The sequence below is a fragment of the Porites lutea genome, chromosome 6 (assembly GCF_958299795.1).
Source record: "Porites lutea chromosome 6, jaPorLute2.1, whole genome shotgun sequence".
Classification (NCBI taxonomy): Eukaryota; Metazoa; Cnidaria; class Anthozoa; order Scleractinia; family Poritidae; genus Porites; species Porites lutea.
Genome location: NC_133206.1, coordinates 22,509,461 through 22,532,905, shown reverse-complemented (window position 1 = coordinate 22,532,905; position 23,445 = coordinate 22,509,461). Strand labels below are relative to the sequence as shown.

The 23,445-nt window shown below is 40.1% G+C and overlaps 3 protein-coding genes across 3 annotated transcripts; 1 reads left to right on the top strand and 2 right to left on the bottom strand.

Annotated features, from left to right (window-relative positions):
- Positions 1-4,295, bottom strand: LOC140942027 (uncharacterized). The gene is made up of 2 exons (XM_073391019.1): positions 569-4,295; positions 1-88 (listed from the first exon to the last, which is right to left on the bottom strand). The coding sequence occupies exon 1, from the start codon at positions 4,288-4,290 to the stop codon at positions 571-573; it is 3,720 nt and encodes a 1,239-aa protein (XP_073247120.1). The 5' UTR covers positions 4,291-4,295; the 3' UTR covers positions 1-88; positions 569-570.
- Positions 4,296-8,058: 3,763 nt separating this feature from the next.
- LOC140940574 (peptidyl-prolyl cis-trans isomerase FKBP4-like) lies at positions 8,059-21,199 on the bottom strand. The gene is made up of 9 exons (XM_073389566.1): positions 20,928-21,199; positions 18,069-18,326; positions 17,494-17,562; positions 16,887-17,068; positions 16,653-16,736; positions 14,612-14,791; positions 13,366-13,416; positions 11,648-11,798; positions 8,059-9,497 (listed from the first exon to the last, which is right to left on the bottom strand). The coding sequence occupies exons 1-9, from the start codon at positions 21,184-21,186 to the stop codon at positions 9,265-9,267; spliced, it is 1,467 nt and encodes a 488-aa protein (XP_073245667.1). The 5' UTR covers positions 21,187-21,199; the 3' UTR covers positions 8,059-9,264.
- Positions 21,200-21,888: 689 nt separating this feature from the next.
- Positions 21,889-23,445, top strand: LOC140940556 (multiple inositol polyphosphate phosphatase 1-like). The gene has a single exon (XM_073389543.1). It carries the CDS (start codon positions 21,910-21,912, stop codon positions 23,338-23,340), a length of 1,431 nt encoding a protein of 476 aa, XP_073245644.1. The 5' UTR covers positions 21,889-21,909; the 3' UTR covers positions 23,341-23,445.

Here is a 23,445-nt window from a genome sequence, read left to right as displayed (position 1 = left end):
ACATTTTATTACAGTTCAATAGTTTGTGCTTGGACTGTTAATGATTGGGGCCCTTAACTCTTTAAGTCGCCTTTTCTTGCTAAAACACCTGCAAGTCAAATAACGGTATTTCAGAAGGTCATAGACGTTCTTCTTGTGGCTGTTTTTAAAAGAACTTATAAATTTCGTAGCCATTTGGGTCTTATCAGAGGGGGAACAGTATAAATACTAAATTATACTAAGGATACGCATGAGGAAGAAAAATTTCTAAAATAGACACCGGATAGTTAGACTGGAGTAACTAAAAACCTTAATTCATTTCGGGAAATTGCCCTCACTTCACAAACCAGTACTTAGCATAGACAGAAGACTCGACATTGCTTCAGGAGAAAGGGTGGAGAAGACGATTAAGACTCAGACACTCGGAAGACGTTCAACTGCTTCTAGAATTGTTCCTATTTCTATTAAAAAAGGCATATAGTCAAGATTTCCTTGAAATAAAATCTCGAAAGAATGCACTACAGTACTCCTCCAAGGCCGTTTTGCAGAGTGTTCCCTTATAAGCGTCTTCAAGTAATCTTAAAATTACCTTTAATTTCCAAAATCAAAGGACACGTTATCTCCAATCAGCATAAAAGGAGCCCATTGTCCCACGTCCGGAAAGCCGTTAGCTCTCATCCACTTCATGGCTTCGTGAAGAGATTCACTAGCACTTTCTCCAAGAACAAGGTGCTCGTAAAAACGACTCATGAAATGCTTTGTTGCTTTGTCTTCTATAGCCCACAGTGCTACCAACACCGAGCGTGCACCAGATCCTAAAAAGGCTCGTGCGATTCCAACAGCTCCCTCGGCTTTGATATGTCCACGGGCACTGTGGCAACAGCTTAGAACTACCAGCTTGGCTCGAAGTCGAACTTCTGAGATGTCGTGAATTGTCAGTAAGTAGTCTTTTTCTTCTGGAGGCGTCTTAGAGGCAGGTGAAGGGGCTAGAGCAATTTCTCCTCTTTCAGCATTCCCATGAGCAGCAAAATGTACGAGACTAAAGGAACTAATGCTTTGAAGAACAGCCTGCTTTGTTGCTTGCTTTCCTACTAGAGATTTAGCGTCCAGTAGCTGTGTAATCATTTCAGCTTCCATTTCTGCAAAAGGCAATCTTGGCGGTTTATAAACATCTCCTCTGTACAGCACCACACCAACATCAGGATCTCCCACTATCAGCACACCAGTCTGGCTGTGATAGTCTGATGGACTGTCATGAATTAGCTTTAGTGCTGTCAAAGAGGGGACGATGCGGATCTTGAAAGATTCTGATAAATACTTTCCATTTTCATCTTGTAACGCCGCAAACGGAACTTTGAAAAAGTAGCGATCAGGGACAATAATAATTTCGGCCTCGTCAAGGAATTCGGCCACAGGGGCAATGATCATATTGTAACACTCAGAAAGAGTAGGAATGGGTTGCTGATTTTTTACTTCATCTTCTTCTGCAAGGCGGGCGGCAGCAAGGCTGTCTTCCTTGGTATTAGAAGAAAACCAGGATCGATCCTCGCACTGCTCTGGAGATAAGGTATGGAATTGCCTCACGATTTCAGTGTCAAACATTTCATCCACATATCTTACAAAGACTTTGTCAATGAAACAGGTATTGACATCTATTGTTCGCAAACGTATAGGTTCGTCTGATTTAATAATCCACAAAAGTATGAAGTGAAATGCATAGGAAATGTATAGACAGATGCACTTTCTTTCATTCTCCATAATGCTTTCAATGCCCATCCACGTCTGTGGATTGTGTGATATTTGTTTTGGAAAGGAGTACTGTACCGACATTAAGTCTGCTAGGGCTCTTGCTCGCCCAAGCTCTACAGTGTAAAGTGCTTGGTCAGGATTTTGAGTGAAGGAAAATAGTACACTTAGAAACTGGTAGGAATGCGCGTGCTCGTCGAACAGTGATATCTTTATTTGGTCATCCGCATCTGTCATGAAACTTAGGATTCTTTCAAACTTGTGAATTTTGGCCAGGAGAAGCGATTTAGCTTCATCGACGTTGCCTTCCAACAGCATTGTCATTGCAAGGTTACTCAGAGAATCCATCTCATTTTTTATGTCTTCAGCTTCACTGCTCATTAAAAGTGCTTTCTCGTGATATTCTTTAGCCTTGCCGTATTCACCCTGAAGCAGAAACACAATTCCCAGTTTTCCATGGCTTGATGCCTCTCCTATTCGATCTTCCATTTGTTTTGAGATCGCAAGAGACTTTTCATAATTTTCTTGAGCTATAGCGTATTCACCACGACACTGAAACAGCGTTCCCATCTGTTTATAGCAACACGCTTCTGCTACTTTGTCGCCAGTTTCTACTGAAATGTTAACTGCCTTTTCGTGATATTCTTTAGCCTTAGTATATTCTCCTAGAAGTCTACATACAGCTCCAAGATCCACGCAACTAGCTGCTTCAACTTCTCTATGGCTAATGTTCGTTGCAATTGTGAGTGCTTTGCTGTAATGTTCTTGAGCCTTGGCATATTCACCGAGAGAAAGGAAAACACTCCCAAGGCTTCTGAAACCTATCGCCTCTCCTTTTCTGTCGCCAATTTCCTTAAAGATCTCAAGTGCCATTTCGATATATTTCATTGCTTCAGTATATCGTCCATGAAACTGAAACGCAATCCCTAGGTTGGCGTAATCGGTTGCTTCTCCTTGTCTGTGACCGATTTCTGATCTGATTTCCAGTGCCTTTTTATAGTATTTGTAAGCCTCGGAAAATTCACCGAGACGCACAAGCACAGTTCCCAGACTTCCGTAACAAATGGCTTCGTTTTCTCTGTTGCCTATTTCTTTTGTTATCATGAGTGCTTTTTTGATATGTTCCTTAGCTTCTCCATATTTTCCGACAGACCTAGACACTTCTCCAAGGTTTAGGTAGCTTGATGCTTCACCTTTTCTGTCCCCAATATCCTTTCTGATTTTTAATGCCCGCCCTTGATATTCTTTTGCCTTGTCATTTTCACCCAGTGACTGAAACGTAACTCCCAAGTTTCCACAATGTCGAGCTTCTTCTTGTCTATCGCCAAGTTGTTCTGAGATCGAAAGAGCCTTCTCGAGGTTTTTTTTGGACTTGAAATATTCACCAAGACTCTCAAACACGGTTCCCAGGTTTCCGTAACTTGAGGACTCCATTTTCCTGTCGCCAATTACCTTAGCTATGTGAAGGGCTTTTTCGGAATGTTCCTTCGCCTCAGCATATTTTCCAAGAGAATGACACACGGTTCCGAGATTAACGTAACACGACGCTTCGGATTCTTTATTTCTGGTGCCCATTTCCTTTATGATCAGAAGTGCTTTTTGGAGATATTCTTCTGCTTTGAGATATTCTCCCGAAGACTGTGAAAGAGTTCCTAGATTTAAGTAGGCCAATGCTACTCCATTTCTGTCGCTAACTTCCTTCGCGATCGCAACTGCTTTCTCGTTAAACTCTACAGCCTGTCCATGCTTACCAGCAGAACGAAACAGGCTTCCCAGGTTTCGATAACACCAGGCTTCCTTTTCCTTGTCGCCAATATTCTTTGCGATCTTAAGTGCTTTTTCGTGAGTTTCTATTGCCTTGGCATAATCTCCGAGAGACTGAAGCACATTTCCCAGATTTCCATAAATGGAGGCCTCCATCTCCATGTCGTCAAATGTTTTGAGCACCTTCAGAGCGTTTTCGTAATAATCTTTAGCCACGACATATTCACCTTGGGATTTATACACATTCCCTAAGCTTCCGTAGCAAGCGCATTCACCGTATTTGTCGCCAGATTCTTTCGCAATCGCAAGTGCTTTTTGTTGACATTCTTTAGCCTCCACAAATTCGCCAAGAGACCAAAGAACGGATCCTAGGTTTTTGTAACAGGCTAACAATCCCTTTTTATCACCCGTTTCGATCATGACGCTGAGTGCTTTCAAATAAAACTCTTTTGCTTCTTGATATCTACCAAGGAACAGATGCATTTCAGCCAGTTCATAAGTCACTTTTTGGTCCACGTCTTTTTTTCCATTTCTTCGAGCTAAAACGAGAAGGTCTCGGCCACATTCCATGGCATTTGTGCGATCCTTCATAAGAACGTACCCATTAAACATCTGAAGGAATATACATTCATGAATTGATGCGAGCAATTCTCTTTCTCTTTCCAATGCCTTGCTCTTGAGAAGAATCAAACATTCCTTGAACAACTTGATGGCTGCAGGAACGCGCCCGGTTTTAAGAACAAAAGCAGCAACGATAAAGCCGATATGGAACGCCTCAAGAACCTCGTCTACGTTGTCCATGACAGTAAGCTTTAAATTAAAACATGAACAGAAAGATGACAATGACCAGTCTTTTCAAATTTTTCATTAAGGCAAAGGTAAGGAAAAGGTTGCATTGAGAAAGTCTGATGTTGTGCACACCAAACGTACGCAAATGCCCAAGCCTTATTTGGGAAAAACTTAAGTTTGCTCTACCTTTAATGCGGAATCAAAGCTGTATCACCATTATTGAAATGCAAATTTACCGTCTTTGACTATTATTTCAAATATTAACTATGCTGTAGCTAGTATTTTCACGTATTTTGCTATCTCTGAGTGGCTGTGCTCCCTACCCGTCTCTAATTGCCAACGTGTAAATCACTTCTCTTTTTAGCTCATGGTTGGCGAGCTTTTGGAGGTAGTCGAATGGCACTCGATCACTCACTCACGCGACTCTCATTAATTTATTCATTAAATTTGGATTAAACATTCGACTGCTACCTCCCCTACTAAGTACTGCTTTAGTGGGACTATGTTTGGCAGATTCTAGCGAGTACTAGAAAGGCTTACATTTTTGTTCAATAACATGTACATGGAGTAGATGGAATCTTTTGCGTCCGCCTGAAGATGGGTTTTTGTACAATGGAAAGTTTAAAAGGCAAAATAACATGGACAACACCAATTGCTGAATGGAATTGTTAAAACGACATGAAAAGTATAGAGCGTAGGTCACTGTTATTTTGACGAGATATGTACACTTTTGCCCAATAACATGGAGTAGACTGAGCTGCGTAAAAGAGCTATCGCGTATAATCTCGGCTTGAAGATGGGATTTCGTTTAGTGAAAAGTTAATAAATAAGCCAAAGAACCCTAGCTTTGGAAAATGGATTTCGAATTGTTAAAGCGACGTTAAGGAATATTAATGTCACCCTTACCCTTGTGTCCCCTCCCCCCCGCAGTGTAGGAGACATCACATTTTACAAACATTGTTTTAGTTATTCAAATTCGTGACGAGTGAAACCAAAAGAATCTTTTGTTACAGGAACCAACGCGCTTCTGGTTGCAACAAAAACGACGGCAGTGAAAACGGCATTAAAAAAATGAATTTGCGTCCTTTCAAACTTAATCGCGTCTATCTGGAAGCGCTTAATTCGTTAAATGTAGGCGACTTTTCCAGGAGTTGAATTCTCAAGGGCTTTACCCATGTTCGAATAGAGAAAGGAAAACTTGTCCTCGTATGTCCACGTCCTCCATAAAACGTCGCATTGGGAGGTTTCACGTCGTAGTCGTGCAGTGGACGTCAAAGAAATGTACTAAAAAGCGTGATGCACGTGTAGAGCCGTTGTTTTTCTCATAAAACCAATTGTTTTGTTTTTTTCTTTTTTGACGTTGTCGTCGTCGTCGTAGTTGCTTAAGCTCTCTAGTAACATCAATAGATGAGTAACATCAGATGAGTATCGCTATACAAGGAATGCTGCCAAATTCAGGATACCACAGCATTTTCTGCAATACATCTAGACATAAGAGAAGCGCAGTAACCACATACTTAAAAAATGAATACTTCTGAATAAAGCCGAAAGATACCGTACGCCCAGTTAAAAACAACAAAACAAAACAAAAAAATCACCTAGCCTTCAAGCCGTTTTCCCGACTTCATATCTGCACTGATCGATAAAACTTTTGCATTTGCATTCATCGTCTACTGCCGCAGAAATACTTTTAATTGCACAGACTTATTAAAAGATGAATCCATATAAAACAAAAATTTTTACTTCAAACTTACCTCTCGCTTAGCTTGTCGCTTGATTAGTTCAGCAGGAGTTTGACTTCCTTCACGGTGCTGTGAAAGTCTTGGCTTGTTTTCTATTCCCGAGAAAGTGAAATCAGCTCATATCTGCCAAATATACACCATATATGGGAAAAAATGCTATTAACACGGTCTAACATCCACTACACCGTCTGTCGAAATCGAATTTCTGTATAAATTGTGTTTTGAAGGGGGAATTGTTCCGTGTCCTTTTGAATCTTACGGGATTAAAATGCCTAATCCTTGCGTGATCGATGCAGCAAAATAATTGTTGGTTTTCCTGCCTCTTTCCAAGACGCTAGCCTGCCTAACAGCTAGAACAAGACACAGTCGAGAGCGAAGTGCGAGAATCTTGCATGTAAAAACCTGTCATGCTCAAAGTCCTGCTCTTGTAAAAATGGTCGTTTATTCGACAACGTGAAAGTAGATTAACAAACCAGGTTTTCCTGTTTGCAATTACCACAACTGTCGTTTCTAGCAAGTTGAAATTTTGGGTACTCAAACAAAGGGACCTTTCCCGACATCGGAAAAACCATGCGCAGTTTATTGCATGACAAGTATTAAACCCGGAAGTGTAATTCGAGTCATACGAAATCATACGGACAGTCACGCTACTTGCTAAGCGTGACGAGTTTGTTTTTAGATAAAGATAATACACTAAAAGATGGAAAGTTGTATAAGAATGAATGAGTACGATAACCCCCTCCTGCTTCCCCACCTGGTCTCATAATAGAGAGCTTAACCAACTACGACAGCGGCGGCGGTGATGAAAACGTCACTTTGAAAGAGAATTCGCGCTGTTTGAAACTTCAACGCTCATATTCCATCTCGTGCAATTTGTCAAAATTAATACCAGCGAATTTACCTGGATAAGGGCGGGGCAGGGACAGGACGCCAGAATAGGGGCGACCACCATTCAGTCTCACACAGTTGCTTTAGTCCCAAAGATAGAGCCGAATCCCTCCTTACCATCGTCACGGACGGGAAAAAGAGCGACGATCGCGAAACCAAAATAAAATCTGACAGTTGACGGACATCTTGACCTTGGGTTTGAGCCGTTTCGTTATTTAACTGCCGGTGAAATAGTAACAAAGACGTTTCTCATTCTGGTTTGGACTTTTGGTCTCAGCTCTGGCTTCGCTGCAAGCTGACGTCTTGTGTATTCGTAAAGAGGTTCATTCGAAAGCGTGCGCATTTGGCGTTTTATCGCATATCACGGATGGGTAACCGGCAGTAAAATAAGAGTCAGGAAATCGCACGAATACTCACGATAGTTCCCGATGAGATTGTTCGAATGAAATGAAACCAAACCATAAATTTCACCTGTGAAAGAACAACCTGTCTCAATAAGGTATGTCGACAAAAGGTAAGCGAGAAACAGGTATCGCAGGTGTTTTCAAGTAAAAATGTAAAAATGTCAACGACAGTATCAACATGAATATTCTAGTCCCAGTGAATGCACATCTATCCTGGATTCCCGAGGTCTTCTCGCTCAGTGAAGTACATTATATAGATCCCCTCCCCAAGTTCATCTTTCCACCAATAGGCCACTTCCGAGTTTCAAAAACCCTCACTTTCAAAATGAGGCTAGGTGCACAATCTTTCTTGTGAAAATGAGTTTTATTTGAATGAGAATGAAAAATAATTTCCATATCAATGGCTGAGTACCTACCCTCGTTTTGAAACAGAGGCCCGGGGGAACTCGGAAATGACCTATTGTGTCAATTCATGTACAAGTTAGTCACTCCTTGTAATCCCTTACAGGTTAAAATTAGAGTTCAGGCCACGGCTGTTTAAAACGCTGGATAACGCTATTCACCGGATAAATCACTTTCCAGCGGATGAATTTTAGGGAAACCAATTGCGTTGGGTATCCTGTGGAGATAGAGATTTATCCAGTGGATAGCGTAATCCGCCTTTTGAACAACTGGCGCCAGGAAGTAAGAGACTCTCCTTTATTTTGACACTAAAGAGTAAATATTATTCAAAGCTGCTAGGATTATTTTCTTTAAGATAAATTTTGCTTCAAGATAATGTAATGCTGATTCTACAATATAAAAGAGCATTTTATGCATAACTAAATATAAAACACCAGTAAAGAAAAGAGCGTTTGAGAGGCGACAATTGGTGGCACGAAAAAGGGCGAAAATAAGGTTCAAAGATATTCTACTTCAAGTAAATTTTAAATACGGTCCAGCTAACATCACACGATCTGATAAAATAAATCCGATCGACGGCAGAAAAGGGGGAGATGCTATACTATACTGGTGCACCTACAGCGGCCCCTTCGGACTATGGTTTTGTAGTTCTCGCGAACCCCTCCCTCCGAACATCTCTACGACTGGGACATCTCTCTATTGAGGACAGTAGTTTTGGCCAGCCCCTTACGGTCAGGCACGAGCAGAAAGGAGACAGACACCATTCTGTCTTAGACAGCTGCTTCGCCGGTTCCAAACGAATAAGTCGAACCTCTTCTTCTGGAAACCTCTATAATACGGAAACCTCTCTCTTGAGGGCAACTGTTTTGGTCCCAAAAATCATACAAACCCAACTTCTGACACAGACATGTAATGTGGACACTAAGCACCCTGCGTCTATGGTGTAGATATTAAGGGGATTCGACTGTGGTAGACAGTCACACCAAAGGCAACGGCACCTTGTTTGGGAGGGTTTATCACAGCATCGTTGCTGACTCAGCAAAGACCAAACCACGGTTAACTGAGGATGATTTTTGCGACTCCTTGTTTATGACTCACTCTATGTTAGAGAATCCGGATTCGGGAATCAAGGAAATTTTTTGCTTGTGCATTCCGGAATCTTGGGATTTGGAATTAGGAAAAAGGCTCAAGGATACCGGAATTTCAAAAACCAATTAGAATCCGGAATCCAAGTTCCACTGACAAAGAATCTGGTATCCAGTATCTGGAATCCAGAGCCCAAGACTGTCTTGGATTCCTTTACATGGGGTGCTTATAACACAGTCTACTCTCTCTCTAATACAAGCCACGGACAGCGTTGAAACCGGCAACACACGTCCGGTTTTCTAAATGAGGAGTCCGGCAGGGTCTGTCCAACTCTTGGTTTCCGTTTTAGGGAGGTTTCCGTTGAGAGACGGTGGACTGTACAGTTGTTGATGGGCAGGAATGCAGACGCTAAATTTGGGATCCAATTCTTAAAAATTGTTCGTCATTTCGTTTTCAACCGGATGTCAACAAACCACGCCTCCTTTGTCGTCTTCTTTCATTTCCACATCTGCGTTTCCTTGACCGTTGACTTCCGTCGATGGCGCTTCCTCTTGATCTTTCGCAGCAAGTGGTTTTGTGTCGCTTGAGTTTGAAAGTTTTCTCATTTCTTCGTCTGTGGCTTCTTGAAACACATCGCGACGCTGCGTTTGCCCTGCCTCGAGTTCTTCTCTGCGCGCCAGACGCTCAAACATGTTAGCTGAGGAATAACAAAAAAAAAACAATTTTTATCGCTTATACCTATTATTTGGAAGATCAGAATTTACACTTATAGGATTTTCACTCATTCACAGACTCAAAGCAGGGGCACCCAACGACAGTTTTCTCCAAATACATTAACAACCTCGCCTGTCCTGTTGTTTCCTTAGACAAGGAACTTTACTCTTCGCCCAGGTGTATAAATGGGAACCGACGACATACTGCTGGGGGGGAGGACTAGCATCCTTTCCAGTCAGGAGTAGCAACACTCCTATGCACGCTTTATGCTAAGGAAGCTGGGATAAGCTCCGGCCGTTTGGACCTTTGGCTCGTGTGCGCCTTTACACCCTTACATTGAAAAACGCTTTTCAGGTTATCCCGAGTACCTTCAGATCCCTAGAAATGCATTCTAAGTGGCGTAATAAAATTTGTATCTTTTCGGTTATCCTGGGGTAAATTGAGCCGTTTGGAAATTACGAGGGCTTTAGCAAATTTTAGCTAAACCGGGGGGGGGGGGGGGGGAAGGCGAATGTGAAAAATTCAGTTTCAGAAAATCGTACAGAATGTATTAGACAAGCAAAAATTGTACATGAATGGAACGGTCATCGGGAATTTTTAGCGTCCTCAAACTTAGAAAATTCTAGGCAATATTTGCTTCTTCGAAAACATGTCTTACGGAAAACAGGCCGAGCCACCAGGTAAAAGCATAATTTAGCCATTACCAGAGAAACGTACTCCTCAGTAGCTTTCTTTTGAATGGTTGCACTTTAGAAGAACTACCTTGTACAGAATAATAACCAACACCAGAGGAAAGTACTGGTTAGTACCATTAAATGAAAAAGACACACTTTAAAGATTTCATCCTGAGACTCAAACGTTAGAACCACCTTGTGCAGCAAAATACACCGTGAGCACCACAGGAAAGTACTGGTTAGTACCTTCTATTGGAACGGACATATTTTGAGATTTTATCCTCAGACTCAAAAGTTAGAACCACCAAGTGTAGCATAATAAACAGTACCAAAAGAAAGTACTGGTTAGTACCTTTTATTGGAACGGACACACTTTAAGATTTTATCCTCAGACTCAGACGTTCGAACCACTTTGTGCAGAATAATAAACAGTACTACAGGAAAGTATTGGTTAGTACCTCTTATTGGAACGGACATATTTTGAGATTTTATCCTCAGACTCAAAAGTTAGAACCATCTTGTGTACCATCACAAACAGTACTGAAGAACGACAGTTGTCAGCGGCTCTTTGCAGCAGTGGTTACCTTATTTTTTTTCACCCATTTTGTGACTTCAACCTGACTGCAACAAAAATGTCACAATGAACTAGATGCTACCAGGACAGAAAAAAGTCCAGTAAGCTAACCATTTCAGAGTGAACTGATTACTATCGGCTTCTTGGTTGGGTCTCCTGTGATACTTAAATACATCACAGTCCCTGGAATATGAAGCCACGAAAGGCCAATTCTGTCTTTCCTCCGCGTGAAACCTTCCTGCGGTTTGCGATTTTTCACGCGTTATCACGTTTTTCGTTCGCTTTACTTTCCCTGAAGAAATTAAGGGCACTACTTGTAGTTTATCTCAACACGGTTTTTCACGCGTTATCGCGTATTTCATTCGCTCTACCAAACCTGAGGAAATTGAGGAAACTTCTCGTGGTTTACCTCAACACGAATTTTCACGCGTTATCACGTTTAAGGTTCGCTTTACTATCCCTGAGGAAATTGAGGGAACTACTCGTAGTTTACCTCAATACGATTTTTCACGCGTTATCGCGTTTTTCGTTCGCTTTGCTATTCCTGAGGAAAGTGAGGGAAGTACACCTATTGTACCTAAACGCGAGATTCTATTCTCGATATAGAGATCAGCCCTACCTCGAGAAACGCAGCGAGACTGGCTACCCCGCGCGTGTTTATTATGAGATTCCAAGAGATAGGTTCAGGAAGATAAAGTTGGATTCTTCGGGTTCGTTACGGTGAACAATACAAAAACAAAACAAAACTACACGTAATTCTAAGCAATATTGGCGCGAACTCTCTCTAGAGAGTGGTGCCCTCACATTTTCACAGGGAAACTACTTGTATCACCGAACTCTGTTCTGTTACTTTAAGAAAGAAAGGAGCAATAACCAAACACTTACCAAATATGACTTTCTCCTTGGCCGTATGCTGTTTTATGTTCTTGTTGACCAAGTTTAGCTGCTGTTGAGCTTCTCTGTTCTTTGGGTCGATTTTGAGCACAAGTTCAAAGTCTTTCTTTGCTAGGTCAAGTTCGCTGATAGATAATCTGGCCTGGTAAAGAGATGCAAAGGGTATCAGTTGCCTATTTTTAAAGCTCAGATATCGAGGACGCAAAGAGCACCGGGAAGGAAAAATGTCAAGAGGGAATAAGGCGTTTTCTTCCCAACCCCCTCTCTCTTTTCATAACGTTTGTCCAGTTTTTTACTGAGGATAAGAAGACTAAAACGAACTACAGCTCAATCAGTAAATTCCACTGAGAATGACTTGGTTATTGTGTTCTCGCAATCACTCCATTAAATCGGGCGTGTAAAGAGCTACTCTCCCAACTTAAACGGAAACCCTTCCTTTTGTGCTTAATCCTCTGCGCTATGATTGTTTCAACTTAACGTTCACTGTCTCCGCAAGGTCATTTAAGGTTTGGGTCCATCACAGTATGTGCCATATCTTAAACATCAAATGAAAATTGTCTTCAAGTGTTGATAACATATGTTTATAGTAACGAAACAATAGGGCCATTTATACGCGGAAAAATAAGACGCGCCTTAAATAAGACGCGAACTTTCTGTATAAACGGCACATTTCGTCTAAAATAAGACGCGGCTTAGCTAAGACGCGTCTTATTAGATAAGACATGCTCGTATAAATGGTACAGTGCGCGTCTTATTTAAGACGGGTCTTATGTAAGACGCGTCTTATATTTCCTCGTATAAATGGCCCTATTAACCAAGTGTCCGACACTCTATTAAAGGTATTCTCATTACTCCCTGCTTCTAATTATTTTCAAGTTTTCTGATTATCACTATCATGATTATCACGATTACCAAGATTCTGGGTAGCAAATTCTACCTTTTGAGTATTTGGACGAAATCCTGCAGAGGTGGCAATTGTAAATAAAGGGGGATAGTTACACAGCCTGTTGAACGTCTTTTTTATGTATGTTTTTGTTAGCTCTTTTGGGCTTGACTACAAATGAAGGCACAACGTAGAACAGCTTTCAATCAGAGCTGAAAAAAAATCCAACAAAAGTTTGCATGGGTGCTTTCGACGTGCCCCACCACTCGTTCTGCGTTCTAACACCTAAATTTTACCAAGTTAGCCTAAACAGGTTCTTATAATAAAATGGTAGTTAGCACAAGTTTAGGCTATTTAGGTTCTTGAATGGTTTCTTATTTTCTAAAGACACAAAATACGATGTAGTTAAGAGTATTTAGTGGTTCAGCTTATTCCTCAAATTCTATAAAACCAAATTTGAAAGTACGTAAAAATGACCATAAAAGGAAGAAGTAAAGCATTGATCTCATTGACTGCATTGGCATTTAAATTGCAGTTGGAGTGATAAGGCAGCTATCTCTCCAAAGAAAATTCTGAATGTTGACTTATCTAATATTTGCCCAAGTGCACAGACTTTTTTCATAGATTTTAGAAAATAAGAACCTGTTTTAAATTTTAGGCTTCAGAAACAGGTTCTTGTATCAGTAGAGGGGGCCTTACAGGCACATTTTAGCCCAACAGGTTCTTAAGATCCATGACAGGTTCTTAGTTGCAGGGTTTTACTGTATTATAAACTGAATCAAGTAATGCATGTCGACTTCAAATTACATAAAGTCTAACAACTTACTTTTCCTCTTCTGAATAGTGCTTTTATGTTCTGTTTTTCAATTTCAAGAGCCTACAATAACAGGAAAAGAGAAATAGTTTTACAATCGCATGTACTAAACATGTATTTTTTACACATTTTACAGCCATAAGTGACTTAAACTCTTGTTGATATACACAAGAGTATTTCAAGTAAGATGTTAAGAACGAGGGCGAGTGCCAGACACCAAGAAACAGCAGGAGGCCGTAGGCCAGAAGCTTTCATCTGCTTCGAGGTGTTTGGAGCCCGTGATGAAGCATACAGTCTGAGTATAACAAAAATGCGAATACAAGTGTTTGATCTCAGATGAAAACCTGGTGGTGCATGGTGTCTTATCTGGTGTTTCATAGGCATCAAGATTCATCCACCTGACCCAAATCATGGTTCCTACAACTTCAGACAAACAAATTTCAAGGACTTTTCAAGAACAAATTACAGTTTTCAAGGACTAAGATTTATTCAAAAAATCTACATTCTTTAAACCCTGTGGTGTAAATGATAATTTGCAAACTAAAGCTAGAAACTAGAAACACTTGAACACTGCAAGAGTTGTGTGACGTATCGCATTACATTATGATTCGTTGTATTGTATATGTAGTGTGATTTGACTTTATTGTATGAGCCTGCAATCCTCGTGGTTGCAGTTTGCTGCCATGTTTGTGCTAGTAAGAGATTTGGTGATTAAAGCCTAATATTCTCCAGGCAAATGTCTTCCCTTGTTCACAACAAACCCCTCTTGAACACCTTATTGGCTAAAACATGTCATGGAGTCATTTAAAATTTTAAATTCTTGAGCCACGATTGATCACAGTATTTTATACCACTTTCTGTGACAACACTTTGAAAAATGATTGGGTATGACTTGCAATTGCATCTGAGGTACATAAGTAGGATTTAAAATAAAGAAACAGAAGTAAGATAAAAATTATTGCTTAAGTGCAAAAATATTTTTAGACAAGGTTGTGAACTTCAAGGACTTTTTAAGACCTAATAAAGAAATAAAGTACTTTTCAAGGACTTAACAAATTCAAGAACTTTTCAAGACAACTGCTAAAATTCAAGACCTTTTGAAGATTGTATGAACCATGCAAATGGTCGTCATTAATTGGCTTTTGACTGCATGAATAATTAATGAGTGTGAGTCCCTAAAAACCGTGCTATAGAATACTCAAAACAGTTGCATACTAGTTTTTAAAATACTAAAATACAGAAAACTACATGTACACACCTTTTCACATTCTTTGATGCATTTGAAGTTGCTATTGAGTTTTAGATGGCAGGCAGCAAGATTAAGATGACCAGCCAACTTAAGTGGATCTCGCTTCTCCTTCTCTTCATCTTTAAAGTAACCATCTACTAAGGCAATGACCCTGGTGTACTGATGAGCTGCTATCTGGTATTTCCCCTCCTGGTAAAAATTAATTTAAGAGTTATATTTTGCATCCATTTCATCTGTTGTGTTTCAATTTTATCTTTGCTTTAAATTAATTTTTCTTTTCCTTTGTTTTAAACTCATTGCCATACAGTGCCACACCCAAATACAAAGGAAAATATAATTTAAACCACATCATATTTAGAACTTGACCATTTAAGTCCACAATTTTATTTTTCCCCTCAATAACATGCCTTTATCCCATTTACCTAACAAACATTGCTAGGCATGATGCTTTCTGGTCACTATCTGAGCAAAGGGAGACACATATTTTAGACAAACAGTATGTGGAATCTATAATGAATGAATGGATAATTATAATAAACTGGTTCAAGACTTCAGAGGTAGTGCATTGTTTTATTTCTACAGCTCTGTTTCGTGTGGCCAAAAGATGACAACACTTATCATGTAATATCAACAATTGACCATTAAATTACAATAACTGGCAAAAAAAAAAAAAGCGGAAATACGGTTGCAATAAGATGTAAAAACAGCATGCCATTATTTTATTATATAAATCATGTGGTTGCTATTTATAATTTGGGAGATTGTGGTACTTTATCATAAAGTTCTTGAGGAGGTATCTGTTTCTGTGGGGGTATGAACTTGCTCAGGGACGGACCATAAGAAAACTTATCCGGGGGGGGGCGGGTGTCATACAAAAAAAATATTCGCGCACGGGAAAATTCAATGAAAAAAAAATTCATGCATGCCAATTAATCCTAAAAAATATTCATGATATGGCCTAAAAAAATTCATACAAGGAATTTGATAACGAAAAAAAATTCCTGCGGCTCAAAAATCCCCCCCCCCATAACTTTTCTAATGGTCCATCACTAACTCATTTCACTTGTTTAGACTGCAGAGGTCCTTTTTACAGATGATTATGAGTTTTTCAAAAAGACATAAATTACATTTCTTAGTTGTGTTGTTTTAAGGTTTGCATTGTTTGATGATTTTCCACTTAAGTTGAACGGCGTGTTGTTGTGTTTGAGTGTCCATATGTGTTTTCAATTGAATAAGAAGATATAATGAAGAGACAAAATTCTCTGTTACTCCGAGTTTCGTGCTCACGCACTCATCAGACAGTATTTAATGGAGAATAAACCTATCAAGTTATATATATACACGCGTCTATTGATTACAAAAAGCAGGGCAGTGCGGTTCTAATTACAATTAGGTGTGAGGAAAAACTAATAGAGTGTTGTTTTTGAGTCAATTGTTCCTAAGGTAAAACTTGTTTTCGTGGCGGCACTTGGAAATCAGTTCTGATCTTTTATTTAGGATTCTGTCGGGGTTTGCAGTAATGATCATTAGTTTCTCTGTTAAGCATAGGTCGCATCGTTTAGAAATGTTGTTGTAGGGTCTTGCAATTGATAATATTTAGTTTCGTGTCCCTAGATAAATACCATTATTAATTCGATTAACAACAATTAAATGCGAAGAAGTAACAAAGCAAGGTTTCTGTAAAATACTCTGAAGAAAACTCTGTCCTCGGGAAAGTCTCTTATTAGTACTGTACTTATTCAATTTCAATCACATTGTTACTAAAGTGGGTGGGGTGGGGGTGGGTGCTTAATTATTTAAATTTGATTAGGAGGAGGAGGGGTGGGGTTCGGGGTGGGGTGGGCACTTATTTAAAGCTGGGCGCTCATTAACTTTTTCTGCTTTTAGGATGGGCACTTATTCGAGGTGGGCGCTAATTCAAGGTTGGGCACTTATTCGAATATATACGGTATATAAATAAATAAATGAAATAAAATAATAAAAAGACAGATGAACAAATGAATAAACCAAAACTTCAACATCACCAAAATACAAAGAACTTAATGCTAACCTTAAAGTATTTTGTTCCTTTCTCCTTGGTCAAAGCTGCTAAATTGATCTTCTCATCATTGCTCAATTCCCAGTTTTCTTTGCTCTTAAAAATGTACACAGCAATTACCAGTAAGAAGAAACTTCTTTAAGCAAGAATAGTTAAAGTTGATAGATAATAGTTCTAGGAGGGTGAAGTACTGTTATTCAGAATTTTCATAAGGCAATTTGTTGCATTAAAGCCAACGATACTCACATTTTCAAATTTCTTTAGGTGAATGATATATTCTAGTAACGCCTCTCCAGGAATATCAAACTCTGGCTTTCCTGCTGTGCCAAATGCCCATTTCCCAGGGTGAATCCAAACTTGTGCTTTTTCTCCATCGCACATTTGTGCCATAGCTTCTTCTACACCAGCAAGGAGGCCATGCTCGGAGCCTACAGTCAAAGAAGAATAAACCTGATTACATTTACCCTAGACTGCCTTAAAACATGTGAGCACATTACTGATTTATGATTAAAACTTATTATTATAACTATTATTAGTTGGAAGCTACAAAGAAAAGAAGTTTCCTGGTGTAATTTCAGTAATTACCACACATCCTCAAAAAAGCTTCTCCATCCCCAAATAAGTGCCTAGCCCATTTTCTTACCAAACAAGAAAATACAATTTCAATGCCCCTCCCCCCTTTAACGCTTTTCTTAATAGTTGCCAGTATGTCACAAGGAAAGCCTATCATACAGTGTGAATTTTTTCAAACTTTGATGAGACCAGCCTGAAGAAAGGTTGTAGCTTCTGTGAGCATATGTTGGTATTTATTAACTGGAGCAACAGTAATCATACCTTTGAGAAGTAATATTACCTTCTCTCATTTGAAAAGAGACTTCACGATTTTCAAAGACCTTCTCATTGTACTTTCCAACAATGTGAGCTAAAAATAAAAGCACATTGGATTAGTTTTAAAACTGTTTAGACATGAGACAGATTTCTGTACTTCAGTTACACTTCTCTGATATGGACAAAGACAGAGCAACTGTCCACATTAAAGGGGTGTCTGTTTTATAGAGTTCATCCCAATAATTCACTTTTCCACTAACAGTTTTACAATGTATTAGTATTCAGTAACAGTAACTAAAATCAGGCCCGCACTCATCTTTTAACTGAATCTAAATTGACTGCCATTTGAATGAATAACAATAAATATTATTAAATCCCCTAAAAATTGTGTTAATGATTACTATTTAAAGATTTTGCAAGCAAAATGTACATGTACATATACAGCTATAATTTAAGGTTTTGGGTTATAATAATTATCTAAGTATTGTTAGTTAAATACATATATACAGGCAATTTAGGCAAACTTGCTTTTTAAAATGATGAGCAATACACATTATTTATCTATTAGCTAAATATTTAAAACTAATGAAACTTTCTAACCTTCACAGTTGGCACCAGTATTGGGCTTGTCATATCCTTCTCCTTTCTGCAGAACTATTTTTGTCACCTGACCATCTTTTGTCAAGTCTTCCCCTTTCCAGAGAACAAGTTCAATTTCAAACTGAAGAGTAGCGTCTGGGGGTATTTTCAAGCCACTACCTTCTTTTCCATAGGCATACTCAGGTTTAATGGTAAAGAGACTGGTCTCACCAGCAATCATAGAAGGAACAGCAATGTCCCATCCTTGTATCACAACACCTACAAGTAAAAAAAAGACAGAAAATGGTGAAGCCTGTTTTAACCCTTTCAGTCCGTTACAAACGATCACTTCTTTTGACTATGTTAAACCATGCCCACTGTCTTTCATCTTCACCGGATATATTTGCTGAAGAATTTGACAACTTGAGAGGAATCTTCTTGAAATTGAAGTACCCAGAGAAGCTCATTAATTCCACCATAACTAGATTCATCGAGTCGCGAAATCAACAGCAGGTTCGCGACGTTCAAAGAAATGCACCCGTTCAGATTATTCTGCCATTCAAGGATCAAAGATCAGCCGACATTGTACGTAGACAGCTGTCCGATCTTGGAAAGAAAATAAACAGTGATATACGCCCAGTTTTCACAAGCAAGAAAATTGCCGACGACATCAGAGTAGCTGAAGCCAAACCACCGTTAATAAATCAACAATGCGTTGTTTACAAATTCAAATGTGATCTGTGTGATGCAGATTATGTTGGTTATACTCGCCGACACCTTTTCCAACGCATTGATGAACACAAGCACTCAGCTATTGGAAATTGGAAAACACCTGCGTGACTCTCACAATCAAAAGAACAAAGACCTCACTGAACAATTCACTATACTGAAGAAATGTCATGGGAAATTTGAATGCTTGATCTACGAAATGCTTTTTAGTCCAAAGTGGCCCATCTTAAAATTTACATCTTTTTGTTAAATCCTAAGAAATATAATTATAGTACTATGTGCTATACTATGACTTTGTTTACAGATTTAACAATCATCCCACCAAAACTTATTCTAGGATTGAAAGGATTAAGCAGAGTAATCCACATAATCCTCCCTACATGTTGGTTTGAATTACATAAATATTAATATTATTATTATGGAAACAAAGCTGTGCTCTAAGGAAATATTGAAGGAAGCTCAGTAGTGTCCTGGACTTCAACCAGGGTACCAAGCATACGATTTCTATGAGAAAACCAAGATTTTCGTAGCCCGAGTATCCGGCCTACCTAAGGGGCTAGGGGAGAGGAGATTTTAGATGGGGGAGGGGAGAGGGGAGAGAAGAGAAAGGAAGGCCTGACACAAAACCATTCAGCATATTGTGTGACACATCCAAAATCTGGATGTGGCAGTGATTGGATAACACACAATACCCCCTGACGTCACCGACCGCAAGTAAATACGAGTAGAGCGATCGGCAAGGAGAAGCCATCGAAATTTTTCAGAGAAGTTTTGATTTCAAGTAGTACTTAAAAGGACAGAGACCCAGAGAGGAATTCAAAGAGGCTCTAGAGGGTGCTCTCAAGTTCTTTCCTGGAATGAAAATAAAACCCAAGCAAGAATTGTGTTTTCAAGGCCTCGTAGTTAAAAGGAAAGATGTTCTCGGAGTATGGAAAAGCCTCATATACCAGCTTCTGCCAAAACTATGTCCAAGTATTGGTTTCACAAGACCAGGACAAAGAGGACGATATCAGTGCATCAGATATCTAAGTTCTGATTTACAACATCCTGCCGTTAAAAGGGTATTGTTACTGTAAATAAAATTAGAACGAGGTAGCAATTTATTGAGAATAGCCGCCAGCACTAAGGCTTTAGCTTGACTTTGCTAGTGGCAGTTACGATAGCCCACGTGATTGGAATTCGTCACCTCCTCTTCCAAATTTTTTTTTACTTTTAAAATGTCTTAAGCTCAAGCAGGCGCCATCATATTTTGCCAACGGGATTGCTATAGGCTTTCACTTCTTTCTTAACTGAACTTGTAACAGCTTTCGCGAGCTCTCTGTGAAGTGGTGAAATTTGCTGCTGCTTGATAATTTTCTATGCATAGGTGTTTCACTATCGCACCTTCCTATTTATTCTTGCAGCTCCTTTAAACCACCCCAGAATACGAGGGATAACCAACAAACCCTAAAGAAAAAAAATAGATTTTCCCAAGGCTTTTTAGCTGCCAGACTCTCAGGAACCTAGCTGCTTATTTTGTGAGCACCTGTTGTACCTTTGCAAACAAAAGCAATTTACAAAACTTTTTTCCGGGCATTACAAGTTTTTGAAAACTCGTCATTGGAGGTTTCAGAAAAAAGTGAAATCATAGCAACACAAGCACCGGAGCTTGGCCAGACAGAAAGGTGAGATTTATTTTAGGCGAGCTTTTTGAGACGTGAAGCTGACAACCCAATGACCGGAAGTGATTTTGATTGGATGGTATTGAATCATACTGTGTGGGGGTGGAAGGCTCCAGTAAAATCATCTGTGTCAGGCGTTCCTCTCCTTCAGCTCTCTCCCTTTTTGGCTTCCATCTTTCCCCTTTTCCCCCAGAAACGCCTGATACTCAGGCTAAGATTTTCCAGTCGCCCAGGAGCAAAAGTTAGGCACCAGACCATGGGCCATGCCTTCGAGGGGAAAGAATGTGGCTTCTCCCATTAAGTTCTTTGCAATGCAGCTTGCACCCTACCCATGCCCAATTAAGCTTATTTAACACTTGTATTTTTTTGTAATTTGCCTGCGAGCTGGGTGAAGTTTTTCTCATCAAAACCGGCTGGCCTGCTCACATTACAAGCATCGCAATTTTAAGACATTTTTCCTGTTCTACACATCAGTAAAACACAAGCTTACCCTTTCCGACTTCGAATTCAAACGGTTCTCTTCTGCCGAAGTTTGAATCGAATTCCTCTCCACTGTCGAGAAATGTTCCGCGATAAAAAACTTTAACTTTACTTCCAATCGGCGGCTTGCTCCCTTCAGTACTTTCTACTTTTACAATTTTTCGCACTCCACCATCCTTTGCTGGAGATATATCCTCTCCGTATTTTAGCAAATCACTTTCCTCGTCCACGGACATTTGCGTAGAACAGCTTTCACTTTCTGCCGCCATGTTGAAACACGGCATGAGCCGGCACTGACGTCAGAACTATGTACCCTAGGCTTTTGCGTCCAAAAGTGGCCGTTAAGACAAAGAGACCCTGGAAATTCAGTGTAGCCTGCGTGGCAGGCGTTTGCGCACCTAAAACTCCCTTTCCCTTCCCTTTCAAACGCCTGCCACGCAGGCTAGGAAATTTGGGAATCCGGAAATTTGTGGCGTTGTGCTTTTAGAGCAACATTTAGTAAATTACAAGTGATTAGGCAAAAACAAAAAGTAATAATTTATATAGACGATTATTAAGGCTGTGTACAACCGCTCCCTCCCCTTAAATAAAATCAGGGAGAGAGGCTCCCACACAAACCACCCGGGCGGAAATCTTCTGCATAGTGAGGTGGTGGGAGAGCGACCTGCAACAAAATATATCCAAATCCGGCTAAACATTTTTCCTGAAGCTTCACGAAGAGAATATACGCAAACCATTCAATTTTCAAACCGGTTTTTCTGGTTTTCTCATGTAAATGGCTAGCACACCTGTACCCTCCCTCCCCGATTTTTTCCAGGGGACTCAGGGAAGGAGGTGGCCATAGACAGGGTGGGGATTATTGTCTGTGAGCATAAATTTGATCTTTGCACGTGATTAGGCAAAACCAAAGAGTAATTTATAGCCGATTATTGCTTGTCAGCATAAATCTCTTTCCGTAACGTATGTCCAAAATTCACTGCTTTGTAACGAAAATGGCGAGCTTGCAAACTACCTTCGTGATACTCAGTCTTTCGGTGCTGTTTGTCTTATTTTCAGATGAGATCTGGGCGTCGAACACGTCGCCAAGATTTATGTTTAGCGACAAAACCCCGTACCATTTCAAGCGAAATGCCATAGTTAAACCTCCAGAATGTGAAGCGGTTCATCTTAATATGGTAATAAGACACGGTTCAAGGTATCCGGGAAGTTACCGGGTGAACAAGATGAAGAAGATGCTTGAAAAGATCAATCAAGTCTTCCCAAGCAATTCTACGATTCATTACAAGGGTCTTTCACTACCTTGGAACATACCAAACGATATCCTGCAAGCCGCAAGCAAAGAAATGTCGGCATTAGGCTCCGAGGAGATGTATTCCATAGCAAGACGCCTTCTTGCTGAGTTTCGTAGCGTGTTGGAACACGGATACTCGAACACTAACTATAGCTTTGTTGCCACCGATAAGCTTAGATCGAGTCAAAGCGCTGTGGCATTTGCCCAAGGGCTGTTCGAAGGAAAAGGAAAAGTAGGTTCAGCGAAATACCAACCAGTTGCCGTAAAATTTTCGGGTTCTTACGATGATGACAGTGTTTTACGAATCTTTGAAGCATGTCCCAAATGGCAAAAAATAACCGAGAAGAAAAGATCGCGGTCCGAGCACGCAAAATTTCTCAACGGTCCAGAAATGCGCGAAGTTGTGCAAAAAATCGCTGAAAGGCTAAAATTGCGCAAGAAAATTTTGCTTACCCCTCAGATGGTTGTGGAAATGTTTTTAATGTGCGCATTTGGGATTCAGACGGATAGCGCCGATTCAAGCTGGTGCGAGGTATTTGAGGAAGCAGATTTAAAAGTTCTGGAATATCTCAATGATTTGAAACTTTACTGGGATCGGAGCTACGGCCGTGAAATCAATTATAAAATGGGCTGTCAGCTTTATGCTGAGATAATAGACAGTTTTGAAGGATTTCTTCAGTCTGGAAAGCCGCATAGTATATTTCGATTTGCTCATACGGGAACTGTCATTCCGCTTTTAACAATGTTGGGTCTCTACAACGATACGATCCCACCTACAGCAGGCAATTTTCACCAACAAGCCAACCGAAAATTCCGTATTTCTGATGTTGTACCTATGGGAGGAAATGTCGCATTTTTGCTCTACAAATGCAGTAAAGAACGTCCCGAGAACAAAAGCAAAAGCGATACTGAAGGAGAGAGTGATTGCGCAGGTCATTGTCATATATCCAATATGACAATACAAATGTTGGTGAATGAAGCCCCCGTGCCAATGCCTGCATGTGGAGGACGGATGTACTGCAGGCTAAAAAACTTTCTGTCCTACTATTCGCACATCAAGGATAACTGTGACATTAGAACAATATGCGGCAGGCGACGAAAATGCAAGAACAGGAGGGGACCTCAGGACTAGTTTTACTCTAGAACAGCTCGCCCCATCCCATGTGATGTAATATCCAAAAACCTCGTTCCCAGGGTCCTCTCCTACTCGGCCCCCGTGGCGCTGTCATAGGGATAT

Coding starts and splice junctions, on each gene's coding strand:
- LOC140940556 (XM_073389543.1), top strand. CDS start 21,910: ATGGCGAGCTTGCAAACTACCTTCGTGATACTCAGTCTTTCGGTGCTG.
- LOC140940574 (XM_073389566.1), bottom strand. CDS start 21,186: ATGGCGGCAGAAAGTGAAAGCTGTTCTACGCAAATGTCCGTGGACGAG. Junction 17,563..18,068: donor TACTGGTGCCAACTGTGAAG/GTTAGAAAGTTT, acceptor TTTTATTTTTAG/CTCACATTGTTGGAAAGTAC. Junction 9,498..11,647: donor CAAGGAGAAAGTCATATTTG/GTAAGTGTTTGG, acceptor GTTATTCCTCAG/CTAACATGTTTGAGCGTCTG.
- LOC140942027 (XM_073391019.1), bottom strand. CDS start 4,290: ATGGACAACGTAGACGAGGTTCTTGAGGCGTTCCATATCGGCTTTATC.